This window comes from Pongo abelii, chromosome 23, assembly GCF_028885655.2.
Source record: "Pongo abelii isolate AG06213 chromosome 23, NHGRI_mPonAbe1-v2.0_pri, whole genome shotgun sequence".
Lineage (NCBI taxonomy): Eukaryota > Metazoa > Chordata > Mammalia > Primates > Hominidae > Pongo > Pongo abelii.
Window position 1 is genome coordinate 25,031,078 of NC_085929.1, and position 16,649 is coordinate 25,047,726.

The 16,649-nt window shown below is 42.9% G+C and overlaps 1 protein-coding gene across 1 annotated transcript in view; it reads left to right on the forward strand.

The window, feature by feature from the left end:
* Nucleotides 1-5,730, forward strand: part of LOC100455180 (uncharacterized) — a 34,717-nt gene extending 28,987 nt beyond the window's left edge. Inside the window, exons 8-12 of the mRNA XM_054543935.2 lie at nucleotides 193-254; nucleotides 719-799; nucleotides 2,729-3,287; nucleotides 4,142-4,163; nucleotides 4,439-5,730. Of these exons, the coding sequence (XP_054399910.2) occupies nucleotides 193-254; nucleotides 719-799; nucleotides 2,729-2,914 (329 nt within the window). The 3' untranslated portion in view covers nucleotides 2,915-3,287; nucleotides 4,142-4,163; nucleotides 4,439-5,730. The remainder of the gene's footprint in view (nucleotides 1-192; nucleotides 255-718; nucleotides 800-2,728; nucleotides 3,288-4,141; nucleotides 4,164-4,438) is intronic.
* Nucleotides 5,731-16,649: the final 10,919 nt, after the last annotated feature.

Here is a 16,649-nt window from a genome sequence, read left to right on the forward strand (position 1 = left end):
CTATTTCTTGCTCCTCAGCTCCTCGTTCTTGCCTGTCTTTCCATGAGGGAAGATTTTCTAGCAGGAGTTCAAGCTGTGTTTTTAATGAAACACATCTGCACACACTGTCCTGTTGTCCACATTAAGCAGAGCTCCCTGAATAACTCATGAACAAAAGCATCTATGACTAACCATTGGTCTGTGTCCTCCTAGCCTCTGAGGAGTCTCTAGTTCACAAGGACAGAGGAGATGGAGAGAGGCCGGTCAATGCGAGGGTAAGGTTGCCTTTCTTTCTCTGAAATAGAAATGTTCCTTTCTTAGCATCTTTCTTTTTCAGCTGACTTTACATGTGAAAAAATGACAATGTCCATTACAGGTATTAAATGCAGTTTTCTGAGGGGGAGGAAGAAGTGACTCTTAGCAACTGATATGTAATCCAAAATGGCATTTAGCTATGACGGCTTCAGGTTGTAGACTGTATCCTTGGGGCCCTTGTCCTTGGAAGCAATGTCTTCTCCTTGGATTCAGTATTTTGCACTTGCCAACCTACGTGGACCTGAGAGATCCACCATCCAGAAGCTGATGTCTTTTCCAGTGTGTATCCTACCCTTGTTTTGGAGGCCTTGAAGTTGACTACACTTTCTGATCAAGTTTTCAATATTCATTGAGAGAAACAGAGCCTTGTGCAAATAATCCACAACATGAGGACCCCTCAAAAAGCTTTGTTTCTGTATTGCAGGTGGTGCAGGTGGCCCCTCTGAGGTGTGAATCTAGTAAGCTGGAATCACTTGCCAAGAAAACAATCTGGATGCCAAGAAAGGTGTGGCATCCTTGCCTGGTTTCAATGTGAAGAGCCACCCTGATCCTGCGGTTGTGATAGGAATAAGTATAGGGGAAGAGTTTTTTTAAAACCTGAATTCCCTGGGGAAAAATTATGGCCAAATTTTGAGGAAGCAGCTGTGCTCCCTTTTGGGTGGTGCTGAGTTGGGTGCTTGAGGATTGGTGGTGTCTTGTGTGAGGTTGCATTGTGTGGTGTGAATGTGTGTGTTTCTGTATAGGTGAGGCAGTGTGTTTTCTCAGGAGAGATTTCCCATTTATACAGCCCAATCGCCAGTGTCCACTTCTAACAATAAAATCCACCCCGCTCTACTCTCTCTGCACAGTGACTCCTCCACCCTCATCAGAGCCATCCCCGGGTCTGCCTTATTATCCCCACTGCTCAGGTGGAGAACATGAAGGGCCAAGGGAGTGGCCCCAGCTCCTCAGTTCCTGAATGAAAAAGTGAAAACACAAACCCAGGAGTGTGGGCCAGTGCTGACACTGACATGCACTTAGTCATGGGGTGTTCACCACCACACAGGGAGTCCAGCATTCATGTATAAGCCCTAAAGCACTGAGCCCAAAAGGCCCCAGACACTGCCCATCATCATAAAGTGGTTTCCGTGGTCACAAAACCCAGGGCAGTTATAGGCACATCTCCGCACGGACCGGCATAGTCATCAGTGTGTCAAAAGCACAAAGATCCCCAGGTGTTTGGGTCAGCTCACAGATCCTTTTTTTTTTTTTTTTAACTTTTAAGTTCAGGGGTACATGTGCAGGATGTGCAGGTTTGCTACATATGTAAATGTGTGTCATGAGAGTTTGTTGTACAGATTATTGCATCACCCACATATTGAGCCTATTATCAGTTATTTTCCCTGATCCTCCCCGTCCTCCCACCTCCCACCCTCCAGTAGGCCCCACGCTCACAAATTCTAAGAGGAGTGGGGGACCACGCAGGCCACTGCGGCCCACTTCAGTTGTGAAGTTAACTTGCTCAGCAACTGGCCAAAACCTATAAGGATGGGTGATGTATTTTAGTAGATTTAGTAATATTATCTTCCCAAGCCCTAAAATGCTCAAATCCTACCAGCCAAAAATGATGAGAAGGGACAGATAGGAACTCTGTGCGGCACTTGGTTATTAGCCTGGCTTCCAACCCCTCATGGCAACTCTCTTGTGCATGTGAGTTAAGACTCTCAGCCTCAAGCCAAGCCTCCTCCATGAGGAGCCATCTCACTGTTGACTGGCTAGTGCAGTGTATGGCCACCAGCCCAACTGAAACAAAACGTTGCTTTAAAACAAGTGTAAATCTCATACAACAGGCAAATGCAGAAGCAGCATGGTCTTGCAAGTTGCAAAGAGGACAGTTACAATTTCGCTGGACTTCAACCTGGGTAGAAGACATGAGGGAACTCTCACTGAATCACGGCAGAGTTCAAGGCCACTTGTAGACTATTGCATGTTACAGAAGGTGACCCTTAGCTACTAAGCAAAGGCCTCTGTTTCTCATTTCTTTCCTGTTCATCTTCTTGGTCATCCTTCTTCTGCAAGGGAAAAGAGCCCAAGCAAAAGGCAGTTTCAATATTAATTTGACCGAGGTTTTGTGCAGTTTATTATCATCCAGGTAATCAGGTGTAACCCGGTCTGCCTACCAGCCCCCCACCCCTGCTCTGTGTTTTCATTTAATAAATATTTTGGTCTACTTACTATGTGCCAGATTTTCTGGAGACCATAAAGTAAATGAGATTGAATCTTTATGTTGACAGCTAAGTCAGATTTAACGTAACTGACAAAAATTAAAATTTCTGATTTCTTGTAAAAATATTTTGTATGTGTGAATGCATACTGAATGTAAAGTGGTTAAAAAAAATCCACTTGCCCTCATGGAAGGCTCTTCATGAATTTGTCAATTTCTATTTTTTTATAGTTCCCCCCTTCACTGGATAATGCATACCTGAACCTGGAAACTGATTCCCACTGCAGAAGGTGTTCTGAGTCCTGTCCCTTAGCTTCACTAGTGCAGGTCTGCCCAGGAGGATGGCCCAGCATCAGGTCGGCCCATGCTGTGATCAGCTACCTCCATGCACCCACACCAAGCAAGCTCCCTGGGTGATTCACCACCAGGGCACTGACCTTTACTCTGTGTTCTCCTAGCTCCCTGTGGGGACGCTGTACAAGACATCTCTAAAGAAGACACTGTATACGACATCTATAATGAGGACACTGTAGACATCTCTGATGAGGACACTGTAGATATCTCTAATGAGGCTCCTGTACATGACATCTTTAATGACGCTGTAGACATCTCTAATGAGGCTGCTGTACGTGACATCTCTAATGATGCTGTAGACATCTGTAATGAGGCTGCTGTACATGACATCTCCAGTGAGGACACTATAGAAGACATCTCTTATGAGGACACTGTATATGACATCGCTAATGAGGACACTGTACAAGACATCTGTAAAAAAGAAGATGCTGCCAGTGTAAGACACTTTCCTTTGTCTTGAACAGAAATGTTGCTTTCCTGGCTTCTTTCCAATCAGATGTAGACATGAACATCTGCCAATGTGCATTATCAATGTCATCTGCAGTTTAATCAAATGTAGACATGAACATCTGCCAATGTGCATTATCAATGTCATCTGCAGTTTAATCAGATGTAGACATGAACATCTGCCAATGTGCATTATCGATGTCATCTGCAGTTTAATCAGATGTAGACATGAACATCTGCCAATGTGCATTATCGATGTCATCTGCAGTTTAATCAGATGTAGACATGAACATCTGCCAATGTGCATTATCGATGTCATCTGCAGTTTAATCAGATGTAGACATGAACATCTGCCAATGTGCATTATCGATGTCATCTGCAGTTTAATCAGATGTAGACATGAACATCTGCCAATGTGCATTATCGATGTCATCTGCAGTTTAATCAAATGTAGACATGAACATCTGCCAATGTGGGTTATTTATGACATCTGCAGTTCCCTTGGTGTGATGCTATTGATTGGCAGCCTCTCACCAACCCATGCCGGGCACACTGGGGCGTGGTAGATGGCAGCATCCACGATCCACTGCAATGCAGAGGTGTTTCCCTCCACAGCAGTTTTCCCCCATGGATACACTTTAAATACACTTTAAAGATAAATTCTGTGGGAAAAGGTCTTGTCTTTTCCACAGGTGTCCTCCGTGCTAGTTTTGGGGGACTTCAATCTTTGACTCAATCACTATACCCCTTCTAATTTTCTCAAGTTGTTGAGAGAATATCAGATCTGTGTGACGTGCATGGCATCATTTCACCCTCCTAATGTTTTCTTTTGTATAATTGCAGGAGCCATTTATACTGGGGAATGGTACGTACCCTGAAATAACTCACTTCCTGAGGAAAAAATGCCCTCTCTAGGGTACAGAAACCTGATTCTGGGCTCCTTTTGGGAAGGAGGATTTGGGGTCTGGTGAGAGCAGATGATTTTGCAAGTATAAAACAATATCCAGAGAGGTTGTAGGGATATCTTGAGCCCAGAGGAAACACCAGGGGATCCTGTGTGAAGCACCGGGGCTTCAGCTGGGGTCGAAGGAGTGAGTGGGCCTCTCTCTAATGACTTATCCTGATGTTTGTGTTTTAAAGATCTGTTTTTGGAGAGTATATCCGATAAAGAGGATTTGTAGGTAGGTAACTACTTTCCATGTAAGTTCCAACGGGAGAGAGTTCCCAGGGCCTTTGGGGTATCCATGCTGCTTGGGAGATTGAGGGAAGGGGCATGAAATCAAAAAGAAAAAAGAAATATGTGTCAAATTGGATTTGGTCTTTTCCAAGTTTATTGGCATAATAGTAAGAACTGTCTCTCTGGGCTGTGAGGGTGCTGTGTTATTTGAAGGTGATCTTTCCCAGAACACTTGGCCTTTTCTTTTCTGCCTCTGCCAAACATCACAGCCTTTGGGTTGGATTAGTCAGCACCCCTTGGGATTGTGTGGAAGAGGTTTGGGGTTGCATCAAGTGTCACCTGTGGTGAACAGAATCTGAGGGACACAACTCTCTCACAGGCACTTACTTCAACCTGGAGACAAAGTTCTTCTGGTGTGTGCCCAGGGGCGCAGGAGAAATTGACAGTCAGCCTCTGAACTTGTAGGACTTTAAAAAACACTCACGTTTCCATCCTCGCTGTTGACTACTGGCTTAAAGGGAGCTCCCGGGGTGAGTGACAGAGGCGGGATTGGACCCTGGCAGTCTGACGGCAACACCTGTGTTCCTCTGCAATGGGCCATGGACAACATTACACACCTTTGTGAGAATCAGGAATTACACACCTTTGTGAGAATCTGCATCTGGAATTGAGATGGGCCTTGAGTCATATAAATAAATTGGAAAAGATGTACTTTACTACCCTATTGAAAGAAACCATTTATTTCTCACTCCAGCAGGATAAATGGTTTTCAGTATCCACTTAACTGCTCATTGACTCTTACTGTAGATGAGGAGGTGGCCAGCAGCCCCTGCCCTCCCCCAGTTGTAGGCCCAAGGTAACTAGCAATTGACTGGATGTAATGGAAGAGTGGTGCATTCAGAGGTATCTGTATTAATGGGACCCACATGATATGGGTGAGAGCTATTAGGGTGAGAAAAAACCTGGGAGCCCAGTGAAATATTTAAATATCAAACAAAACATTGTTGAAATCTCCATGGTACTTTAGTAGTTGAAGTCATTCTTGTGGTCATCACTGCCCTTCCCAAACATAACAAGCTACTTAATATCACATAGACCCGTGCCATGAGGAATGATGATCAGTTTGTAAAATGCCAGTAAAACAATTGCCTATATAAGCCACAATATTTCATCCATATATTTCAATTTCCATGTGTAAATATAGTTCAAATGTCAGAAATTTATTATTATCTAATAGAATATGCATGGTATATCAATGAGCAATAACCATTATTCTATTTCTATTAACTATTATTTGTACGATGAAAAAAGCAGACTGCCATTCTTGGATTTGTCTCAGTTTGCACACATTAGCACGACAGCCCCATGTCCACCTGACATGTGTCAGCAAGAGGCCAGGACCAGCAGGCTTTTCTTATTAACTAAGATTTCTAAATGTATTACATATTCGTGGTTAGAAATAACTCTAAATATCATAAAAGGTTAGCAAGGAAGTTTCCCTTCCACTCTGAACTTCCAAACACCAAGTCAACATTTTTGTTTGCATATCATCTTTACAATCTATGTGCAAATAGAAACATGCGCCTGGAATACATGCTGATGGATGATTGTGTTTATACAAAGTCCTCTGCCCCTCTGCATATATCACTGGGCAATGCACCTTAGTTATCATTCCACATTTCAAATGTAAATCCATTGTATTTTTTCAGAGCTATAAAGTACTGCACCCTATGACTATTCCCAAAATTACTTAAGCATCCATTATGGGTATGGTATCCATTTGTTCTGTTTCCAGTCTTGTTTTTACAACCAATGCTGTAGTGAATAGCACTATGTTGAGTAGAAGTGGTGAATGTGGGCATCTTTGTCTTGTTCCGGTCCTCAGGGAGAATGCTTTCCACTTTCCCCATTCAGGATAATGTTGGCTGTGGGTTTGTCACAGATGGCTTTTATTACCTTAAGGTATGTCCCTTCTATGCCGATTTTGCTGAAGGGTTTTAATCATGAAGAAATGCTGGATTTTGTCAAATACTTTTTCTGCATCTATTCAGATTATCATATGATTTTTTGTTTTTAGTTTTGTTTATGTGATGTATCACATTTATTGACTTGCATATGTTAAACCATCCCTGTATCCCTGATATGAAACCCACTTGGTCATGGTGGATGATCTTTTTGATATGCTGTTGGATTCAGTTAGCTTGGACGTAGCATTTCTTATTATTCCATCTGTGGAATGTATTGGTTTAAGTAATGAAAACATGTTCTATCTTCACTGCTTAGCACTTTATGTTTCTTTAACAGACTTCCCAATAGGGCAGCATAAAAGCAGGAGCCCTGCTAGTCTCCCCTTAACCTGGAATCCCCCCTTCTCCACAGCTCGCTCACTGGACAGGACAGACTGGGCGCCCAGGCCTCAAGGTAAGGACGTGCTCTGTCACCTAGAGGTGCAGTGCCTGGGAAGGCCAACCTTGGAGGGTTGCCTGTCAGCTTTACAGTGACAGAGGTGTTGGGAGGGACTGACCACCAATGCATAAGGCTGTGCTTTGTTGGTGACGTAAAGGATTGTTTCTCAGATTGTTGGGGAGGGACAATCCCAAGGCCTCCCCTGGCCCTGGTCCTGGCTCTGCACAAAGGCAGTAAGAGAGGAATGCTGGTAAGGGCTGACCTGTTGCAGTGCTGGGGAGGAAGGTGCTAGGCTGAAATTCAGGAGGCTGAGGATGACCTGTTGCTGTGCTGGGGAGGAAGGTGCTGGGCTGAAATTCGGGAGGCTGAGGATGCAGCAGTCCCATAGGAGGTACATGACCTTCAGCATACATTTTCTTCATTGATGATCAATGGAAATGAGAAATCATTGACTATTGTTTCTATCATTGGAATCTACTCTTTACCGCTCGTGCTGTTCCTGTCTTTTGGGGAAGATGGAGGATCGAATCAGTGTGTGCTGCACTGAGCGGATGGAAGGAGAGCTGCGACAAAAACTAAGGGAGGATGAGGGATGGGAGGACCCTTCATCCAGGCGCTCGCAGAGTCCTCCCGAGGAGGAAAGCCCCGTGGCTCCCTGGGGGAGGAGCAGGGAGGGCTGCGTGACTCCCACAGTGAAGGGTGTGGTATGTCTGAGGACACCCAGGCTGGTCCGTGGGGAGTCAGTGGCAGAGTGAGAAGCAGCAAGGCCAGGAGGGTGGCTGGAGGCCAGGCTCTGGGTCATTCTCCATGTGTTTGAAACAGCCAGACCCCAGTGGGCTTGGAGGTGCAGGACCCAGTGGCTGATGACAGAACAATGTGGAGAGAGGCGTCATGTGTCAAATCCTTACTTTGTTCTGGGCATTGTGCTAAAACTTCCTGTGGCTCATCCCATTTAGGGGCTGAAAGTTTCAGAGGTTTAGGAAGCTCACCCACGATACTGGAGCGCCCATCTCCTGCCCTAGTGCTGTCCCCCTTCTCACCCAGCCACCACTTGTTTCAGGGCAATACACAGAAGCGGTAACCTCTTATGGATAGGCAAGTAAATTCTGCTGTTTTTGTTATTCACAGAAAAAAAACACTGGCTCGTGTGGGTTGGGAAGGTGAAATACCAGAAGTGTTTCATCTGGTTATTTCTACCTATGCGAATCCTATAGTATTGAAATGCATAGGTTAGCGTTTTTGGCCAATTTACTCAGCATTCTGGGTTAAAGGCTCTTATTTTATTTATTTATTTATTTATGAGATGGAGTTTCGCTCTTGTTGACCAAGCTGGAGTGCAACGGCGCGATCTCGGCTCACTGCAACCTCTGTCCTGGGTTCAAGTGATTCTCCTGCCTCAGCCTCCCAACTAGCTGAAATTATAGGTGCTTGCCACCATGCCTGGCTAATTTTTTGTATTTTTAGTAGAAACAAGGCTTCACCATGTTGGTCAGTCTGGTCTCGAACTCCTGACCTCAGGTGATCTGCCTGCCTCGGCCTCCCAAAGTGCTGGGATTATAGGCATGAGCCACCAAGCCGGGCCTAAAGGCTTTTAAAATTCACTTGTATAAGCTGACTTAGTTTTCTTTAACCTTGTAGAAAAATACAAAAATGGCAATCTCTTTTATCACACAAATAATGTATTTTTAACAGTTTTTTTCTAATTGATGTCTTATGTACTTTTCATTCACTAATTATTGCTTACATTTGAAGTGTTTTATGAATTAATATTTAATTGCATAGATGAAGATTACTAGTCATAGGCATTTTACTAACCAATACTCATTAAGCATAGCGTGGATTCATGTGATGTTGCAGGCTGAAAGAGTGAGGGTTGTGATCAACTCAGTGCAGCACTGGAGGTTATATGAGTAAACAGCAAACTGTTCTCATGAATGCAGAATGTTGGCAAACTGACAAACTGCGTCTGCCACCCAGAGGGAATGCTGAGGGCAGTCATGCCCCAGGCGCTGCGTTTCTTGAGATTAGGCACATCTGAAGCCTGTTAGCAATAATGTGAACCTGTGACCAACTGAGAAGCTAACCAATCATTACCTCCTGCTCCCTGCTCTTTCTACTCAATAAATACGAAGGGCCGTAGAAGCTCAGGGCGGCTGCCCTTGCTCACTAGAAGCTGGGAGCCCTCTTCTTCCCTGGACCGTTCTTTAAACAGTTTCTTTTTTCCTTGGTTTTCATTTCTTCATTTGTCTTCCTTCGTTCAGTCCCGCAGTAACCGCGGCAAACCATGGGGACTGCCACAATGTGATGTCAGGGAGCTTTTTTATTTGGTAAAAGGGAAAAGATACCACAAGAATGAATGCAAGAACTGAAACAGTGGAGACACCTAGAATGACTTGTCTAAGATCTAAATCATTTTGTTGTTTTCCCAGCATACTTATTATCCTGATCATTGTCATCAGCATTGTCTGGGTCCTTTTAGCACAGATTTCTCAAAATGGGCAACTCCATAACAGTTGGAAGCTTATGAATTCATATAATTTGTTCGAGGGCAATTTGGGAGTACCTATCTATTTTAAAATTTGAATAACCTGGTAATTTCATCCCATGTCTAGAGTCTTTTATGTAAAATATTTCCACAGTTAGGAGAAATATGTGCATGGGGATTTTCTATGTAGCAGCGTTTTGATAGAATAGAAAGTAGGGGCAAACCAAATTTCCATCACGAAGGAAATAGTAATACACGAATAATATATAGTGAATATTATGCAGGCTTTAAACATCAAAAAAGAGCTCAGCGTCTGACTTCCAATGATCACGTTGGAGTAGGTTACAGCTGGTTTACATTTGATTTTCATGTGGGAACTCTGGGTGTCTGCCTTAGTGATTTTACATGTGGCTAAATTTAGCTAATGAAAAGCTATTCGAAGTATGGCAAAATGGAACTTGAAAACAGTGTCTTGTCAACAACCAAGAGGACCTGTTTCACGTAAAGCCCACGCATTCATCTGCCTGTCCTTCATTCTGTCTGTCCACACGGGCATCATTCATTTGTGGAACTGAGTGCCCACTGTCGAGCTGACAAGCCCATAACCTCCCTGTTCCTAGTCACACATTAATTCTTCAACAAATCCCTTTTGATAGATTGTGACTAAGCTTAGCTGCTATTTCCAATTGCTTCCCCAAACGTACTTCTTACTGTTCTCCCATCACACCCTTCAGCCCGTCCATGCGGGTTTCCTTTGCTTTTTCCACCTTACACCAAACTCCCTATCTTTACTCCCACTTTTACCTCCTCTCCAAGACAAAACAAACAAAACTAGCATTTTAAAACTTAGTCGTAATCCTTCTTCCTTCATGAAAATTTCTCCAACAGCCACTCCCATGGCCCTGTGTGTTCTGGATATTTTTACATATTGGCTGTGAGGTTGAGCGCGTCAGGATATGCTGTTTTGGGGTTCACTGTTTTGTTTGTATTGATTCTTCCTATTGGAGGCGTGGTCATTGCCTTCTCCTCCTCTGGGGAGTTTATGCCAGTGCTCTTCAATACGATTGGCAGATAATTTTTCTTTTTATACTTAATAATTTTTTTATTTGGTGTTTAAGATCATCCATGACCGGGGACTTCATGCACGGCTGGGGACTTCACCCACAACTGGGGACTTCATTCACAGCTGGCAGCTTCATCCACAGAAGGGGGTTGCACCCACAGCTGAGGCATCATCTACGGCTGGGGGCATCATCCATGTCTGGGGGCTTCATCCACGTCTGGGGGCATCATCCACAGCTGGGGACTTCATCCACAGCTGGTTTGCCCGATCTGTATCTGAGTCACAGATACAGATTATTAAACCTAGTAATTTTACTGAGTTCCACTATTATAGTTTTTGTTTCAAAGGTTGTTTGTTGACAATTTAATGAAATAAACTAAACCAGAATTACTTCCTTTTAATTATTTTCTTGTGTCAATGTCGAAAGAGTGGATTTAAGGAAACACTGAGATGCTCCTGTCTGTGTTTGTGAACGGGAGTGTTGGGTCTAAAGCCTTTCTCTGGTAGCTCTCCAGAAGATTGCCCCGCCTTACACTTGCTGTCTGCAGGTTCCAGAGGCTTCCATTTGAAAGGAGCCTCTCTCCCCACTCTGCCTCAGCCCACACCAGCTCTCCTGTAACCCGCTGACTTAGTAAACGCTTTCTTCCACCTGCACCTCATTGAATTCAAGACTTTGGAAAATAGTCAAAAATTCTAAAAAGGTGGGAAGTGGGTGTGATCTGGAAATCCCTGCTGTAATATTTTTAAGGGACTCTACTGGAAACTATTAGTTTATGTTTTAAATAAAACCGTCCCTTAGCACCAGAATATCAAGCCATTCATTTTTTAACAGAACTTTGAGATATAATTCAAATACCATAAATTTCACCCCCATTTCATTTTTTAACAGAACTTTGAGATATAATTGAAATACCATAAATTTCACCCCCACACAGTATACACACAATTCAGTGGTTTCTAATAGATTCACAGAGGTCTGCAAAAATTACCACAATTTAATTTTAGACAATATCATTTATTGACATCCTTACATGCATATAGATGTAGATATATATAATTTTAATATCTTCTTAATAGTGTAGTATTTAATATTGTACTATAATAATATCTATTTGTTTCTTTATATTGCTGTTTTATTTTGTTATTTTGATGACGATGATCTCCATGTACCTTTACATAGATTTAAAATACACCTTTTTACAACTCGAGAAATTGAATTGTTTCTAGTAAATCACGTAAGAAACACATATGCTATTGTTATAAAAATTCAAATACTCTTAGGTCTATGGAATGAAATGTATCACTGCCAGCGCCCAGCCCACTCCGTCATCCACATCTACTTACACGCAGATAGACATGCCCATGTTTTTACATAACGTAATCCTGCTTTGTGTGTTGTTCCCTGACTGGCTTTTCCATATAAAATAGAATGTGGTGATCATTGCTTATCAGTACATATAGTAGGTCTCTCTCATTCTTATTTATAGTTGCATCATTATTCAACAGGGTATTTGACCATAATTTGGTCACTTTTTCACTGTGGAATTTTTATGTTGGATTCAGTTATTTGTTACCGTTACCTACACTCTCCTGGGCATACCTGTATATTCATCTTTTTGGTACCTTAGTTAAGTGAGTGTTTTCTTTTATGACTGATTTCTAAAAATAAAAACTGAGGCAAAGTACGAATCTTTAATTTTTTTTTTTTTTTTTTTTTTTTGAGACGGAGTTGTGCTGTGTTGTGTTGCCCAGGCTGGAGTGCAGTGTCACGATCTTGGCTCACTGCAAGCTCGGTCTCCCAGGTTCACGCCATTCTCCCGCCTCAGCCTCCCAAGTAGCTGGAACTACAGGTGCCCCCCACCACACCTGGCTAATTTTGTTTTTGTACTTTTACAAATAACACGGGGTTTTACCGTGTTAGTCAGGATGGTCTCGATCTCCTGACCTCATGATCTGCCTGCCTCAGCCTCCCAAAGTGCTGGGATTATAGGCATGAGCCACTGCACCGGGCCGTATTTTGATAAAAAATTAAAAATCTGTGTTTCACCTGAGGTCAGGAGTTCGAGACCAGCCTGACCAACATGGTGAAAACCCATCTCTATTAAAAATATATATATATACAAAATTAGCTGGGCGTGGTGGCGCATGCCTGTAATCCCAGCTACTTGGGAGGCTGAAGCAGGAGAATCACTTGAACTAGGGAGGCAGAGGTTGTGGTGAGCTGAGATCACGCCATTACACTCCAGTCTGGGCAACAAGAGTGAAAAAAAAAAGAAAAAAGAACAAAACTCTGTCATTGGGAATGACATGAATAAATCTAGAGGACACACTGCTAAGTGAAAGACAAATACCACATAATCTCACATGCCCGTGGAATCTTTTAAAAGTTGAATTTGGGCCAGGCGCCCTGGATCATGCTGGTAATCCCAGCATTTTGGGAAGCTGAGGCGGATGGATCACTTGAGGTCAGGAGACTGAGACCAGCCTGGTGAACATGGTGAAACCCTGTCTCTACTAAAAATACAAATATTAGCTGGGCATGGTGGCGGGCGCCTGTAATCCCAGCTACTTGGAAGGCTGAGGCAGGAGAATCGCTTGAACCCAGGAGACGGAGGTTGCAGTGAGTTGAGATTGCGCCACTGCACTGCAGCCTGGGCGACAGAGTGAGACAACATCTCAAAAAAAAAAAAAAGTCGAATTCATAGAAGTAGAAGGTAGAATGATGGTTACCAGAGCTGGCAAGGTGGCAGAACAAGGGAATGGAGATTTCCTCTTCAAAAGGTACAAAGTTTCAGCCAAGCAGGAGAAAAAAAGTTTTGAGATCTATTGCACAGCAGGAGACTATAGTCAATAATAATGAATATCTCAAAATAAGAGGAAATTTGGTGTATCACCATAAAAGAATGCCAAGTAAGTGAGGTAACAGGTATGTTCATTAGCTTGACTTAATCACTCCATATTGTATTGTTAAATTCAATTTGGTCTAAAACTGCCTCCACAATTCATATTAGTGCCAAACTGGAAAGTCCAGCCCCAGAAGAGTAGATGAGCAAATTAGGGTACATTCGTACAAGGGAATACTATTCCGCGATAGAAAACAATGCAGCAACACCAAGGAATCTCAAAAACATTAGCTACAAAAGAGTACATACTGCATGACTCCCTCTATATGAGATTCTAGAAAAGGCAAAACTAGTCTACGGTGACAGAGGGCAGATCAGGGGTTGCCTGGGGCTGGGTGGGGGAACTGCCAGCAAAGGGCCACAGGGATTTCAGTTTATGGAGATGTTCTGTATCATGACTGTGGAGGTGCTCATGAGGGTGCACACATTTCTGAAAATTCATCCAGCTGGACACTTAAAATGGGCATATTTTCTTGAATGTAAATTTTTCTCCATTAAGTTGATTTTATTTATTTATTTATTTATTTTTGAGATGGAGTCTCACTCTGTCACCCAGGCTGGAGTGCAGTGGTGCAATCTCAGCTCACTGCAACCTCTGCCTCCTGGGTTCAAGTGATTCTCCTGCCTCAACTTCCCAAGTAGCTTCCAGTAGCTGGAATTTCAGGTGTGCACCACCACGCCCGGCTAATCTTTGTATATTTTAGTAGAGATGGGGTTTTGCCATGTTGGCCATGCTGGTCTTGAACTTCTGACCTCAAGTGATCCCCCGCCTTGGCCTCCCAAAGTACAGGGATTACAGGTATGAGTCAACAATATGCTCAGCCTATAAAGTTGATTTTAAAACAAGAGAAATCAACATCAACAACAAATAAATAAATTAATTAATTAAAATAAAATAAAGCTGCCTCCATATATAGCACACTGTAACCTAACTTAATAGACATGAAAGGACAATAAATCTTGGGGCCCCAAGAAGCTAAAGGGAAAAGTCAAGCTGGGAACTGCTTTGGGCAAGCCTGCCTCCCATTCTATTGAAAGTCTCCCCTCTGCTCACTGAGATAAATGCGGATCTGATTGCCTCCTTTGAAGAGGCTCATCAGAAACTCAAAAGAATGCAACCATTTGTCTCTTATCTATCTAAGACCTGGAAGCCCCACCTTTGCTTCGAGCTGTCCTGCCTTTCCTGACCGAACCAACGTTCATCTTACATATGTTGATTGATGTCTCCTGTCTCCTTAAAATGTATAAAATCAAACTGTGCTCTGACCACCTTGGGCACATGTCAGGACCTCCTGAGGCTGTGTTATGGGCGCGTGTCCTCGACCTTGGCGAACAAACTTTCTAAATTAACTGAGACCTGTCTCAGCTACTTGGGGTTCACGTAGGTAACAAAACCCAAACTGCAACCTAACCTGAGAATATGCCCTTGGCATAAGTAGCCCAGTCTCAGCCAATCACAGCAGCGGAGCTCTCAGCCCTTCACAGGACGCAATCTGCCAAAAACATGTTCGAATAAGGCAACTGCAGAGCTGTAACCAACAGGCTATTTCTGCACGAAACTTACATTTTCTGGCTATAAATATTCCCTGCCCACTTGTGGAGCAGAGATCTCTGAACCGCTGTTGGTCCTCAGTGCTACCTGGTTCATGAATCTTTTTTCTGTTCAACTAAACTCTGTCAAATTTAGCCTAAGGCTTTTCTTTTAACAGTATACATATATCACACATCATCACATTGTACTACATAAATGTAATTCAATTGTGATTTATAAATTTAAAATAGTATATATTTTTTGAGACAGAGTCTCACTCTCTCACCCAGGCTGGAGTGCAGTGGCACCATCATAGCTTACTGTAACGTCAAACTTCTGGGCTCAAGCAATCCTCTCACCTCAGCCTCCTAAATAGCTGGGACTGCAAGTTCATGCCACCATGCCCAGCAATTTTTTTTTTTAATTACTGTAGAGATGGGGGTCTCACCATGTTGCCCAGGCTGGTCTCAAACTCCTGGTCTCAGTGGATCCTCCTGTGTGATCCTCCTACCTTAACTTCCGAAAGAACTGGGATTACAGGTGTGAGCCACCACGCTTGGCCCAAAAATAATATATAATTTATTTTAAAACACTAGATGATTTTTTTCAATTTTGATTTTAGAATCAGGGGGGTACCGTGCAGGTTAGTTACAAAGGTTTATTGCATGATACTGAGGCGTGGGGTATGCCAGAACCCACCAAGGGGATATTTTGGTTGTCAACTACCTGAAAAAAGTATCCTTTCAAGTCAACAGCTGCAGCACTATTTTAAAAAATGGAAATGTAACAATACGGGTTAAATAAATTTTGACAAATTTATAAAATGGAATACTACAGTGACATGAAAACCATTTTAGACTGTTTAATCAAGATGGAGAAAACTACAACATTTTATTGAATAAAAAAAGAAATTATAGAGAAATCTTTTTTGGGTTTTTTGAGACAGGGTCTTGCTCTGTCACCCAGGCTGGAGTGCAGTGGCACAATCTAGGCTCACTGCAGCCTCTGCTTCCCGCTCAAGTGATCCTCTGGTCTCAGCCTCCCAAGTAGCTGGGACTACAGGCAAGTGCCACCATACCCACCTAATTTTTTACTTTTTGTAGAGATGGGGTCTCACTATGTTGCCCAGGCTGGTCTGGAACTCCTGGGCTCAAGCAATACTCCTGCCTCAGCCTCCCAAAGTGCTGGAATTACAGGCATGAGCCACCACACCAGCCAAGAAATCAGATTGTATGAACCCAGCTTTATAAAACATAAATATAAACTACTCACACATACTGGTGGCGGAGGGGGAAATAACTGAGAGGAAATATACCAAAAACGGCATTAATGGGTAACTGTCAGAGGGATTAGAAATCATTTTTACCTTTTTTTCTTGATATGTCTCTTAATTTCCAAATTTCCTGTAATTAATTAATATGCAATTTTTAAATAAGCAATAATTCACTTAGAGAGTAGATTTAACATCTATATTCTCTAATTACTTTTGTTGGCAATAGTGTTCCTATTCCAAGTTCAAACAAAAAAGAAGTGTTCAAATATTTTTTCTTAATTCTTTTTTTTTTTTTTTTTTTCCGCCCAGGCTGGACTGCAATGGCACGATCTCGGCTCACTGCAACCTCTGCCTCCCGGGTTAAAGCGATTCTCCTGCCTCAGCCTCCCGAGTAGCTGGGATTACAGGCATGCACCACCACACCTGGCTAATTTTGTATTTTTAGTAGAGACGGGGTTTCTCCATGTTGGCCAGGCTGGTCTTGAACTCCCGACCTCAGGTGATCTGCCCGTC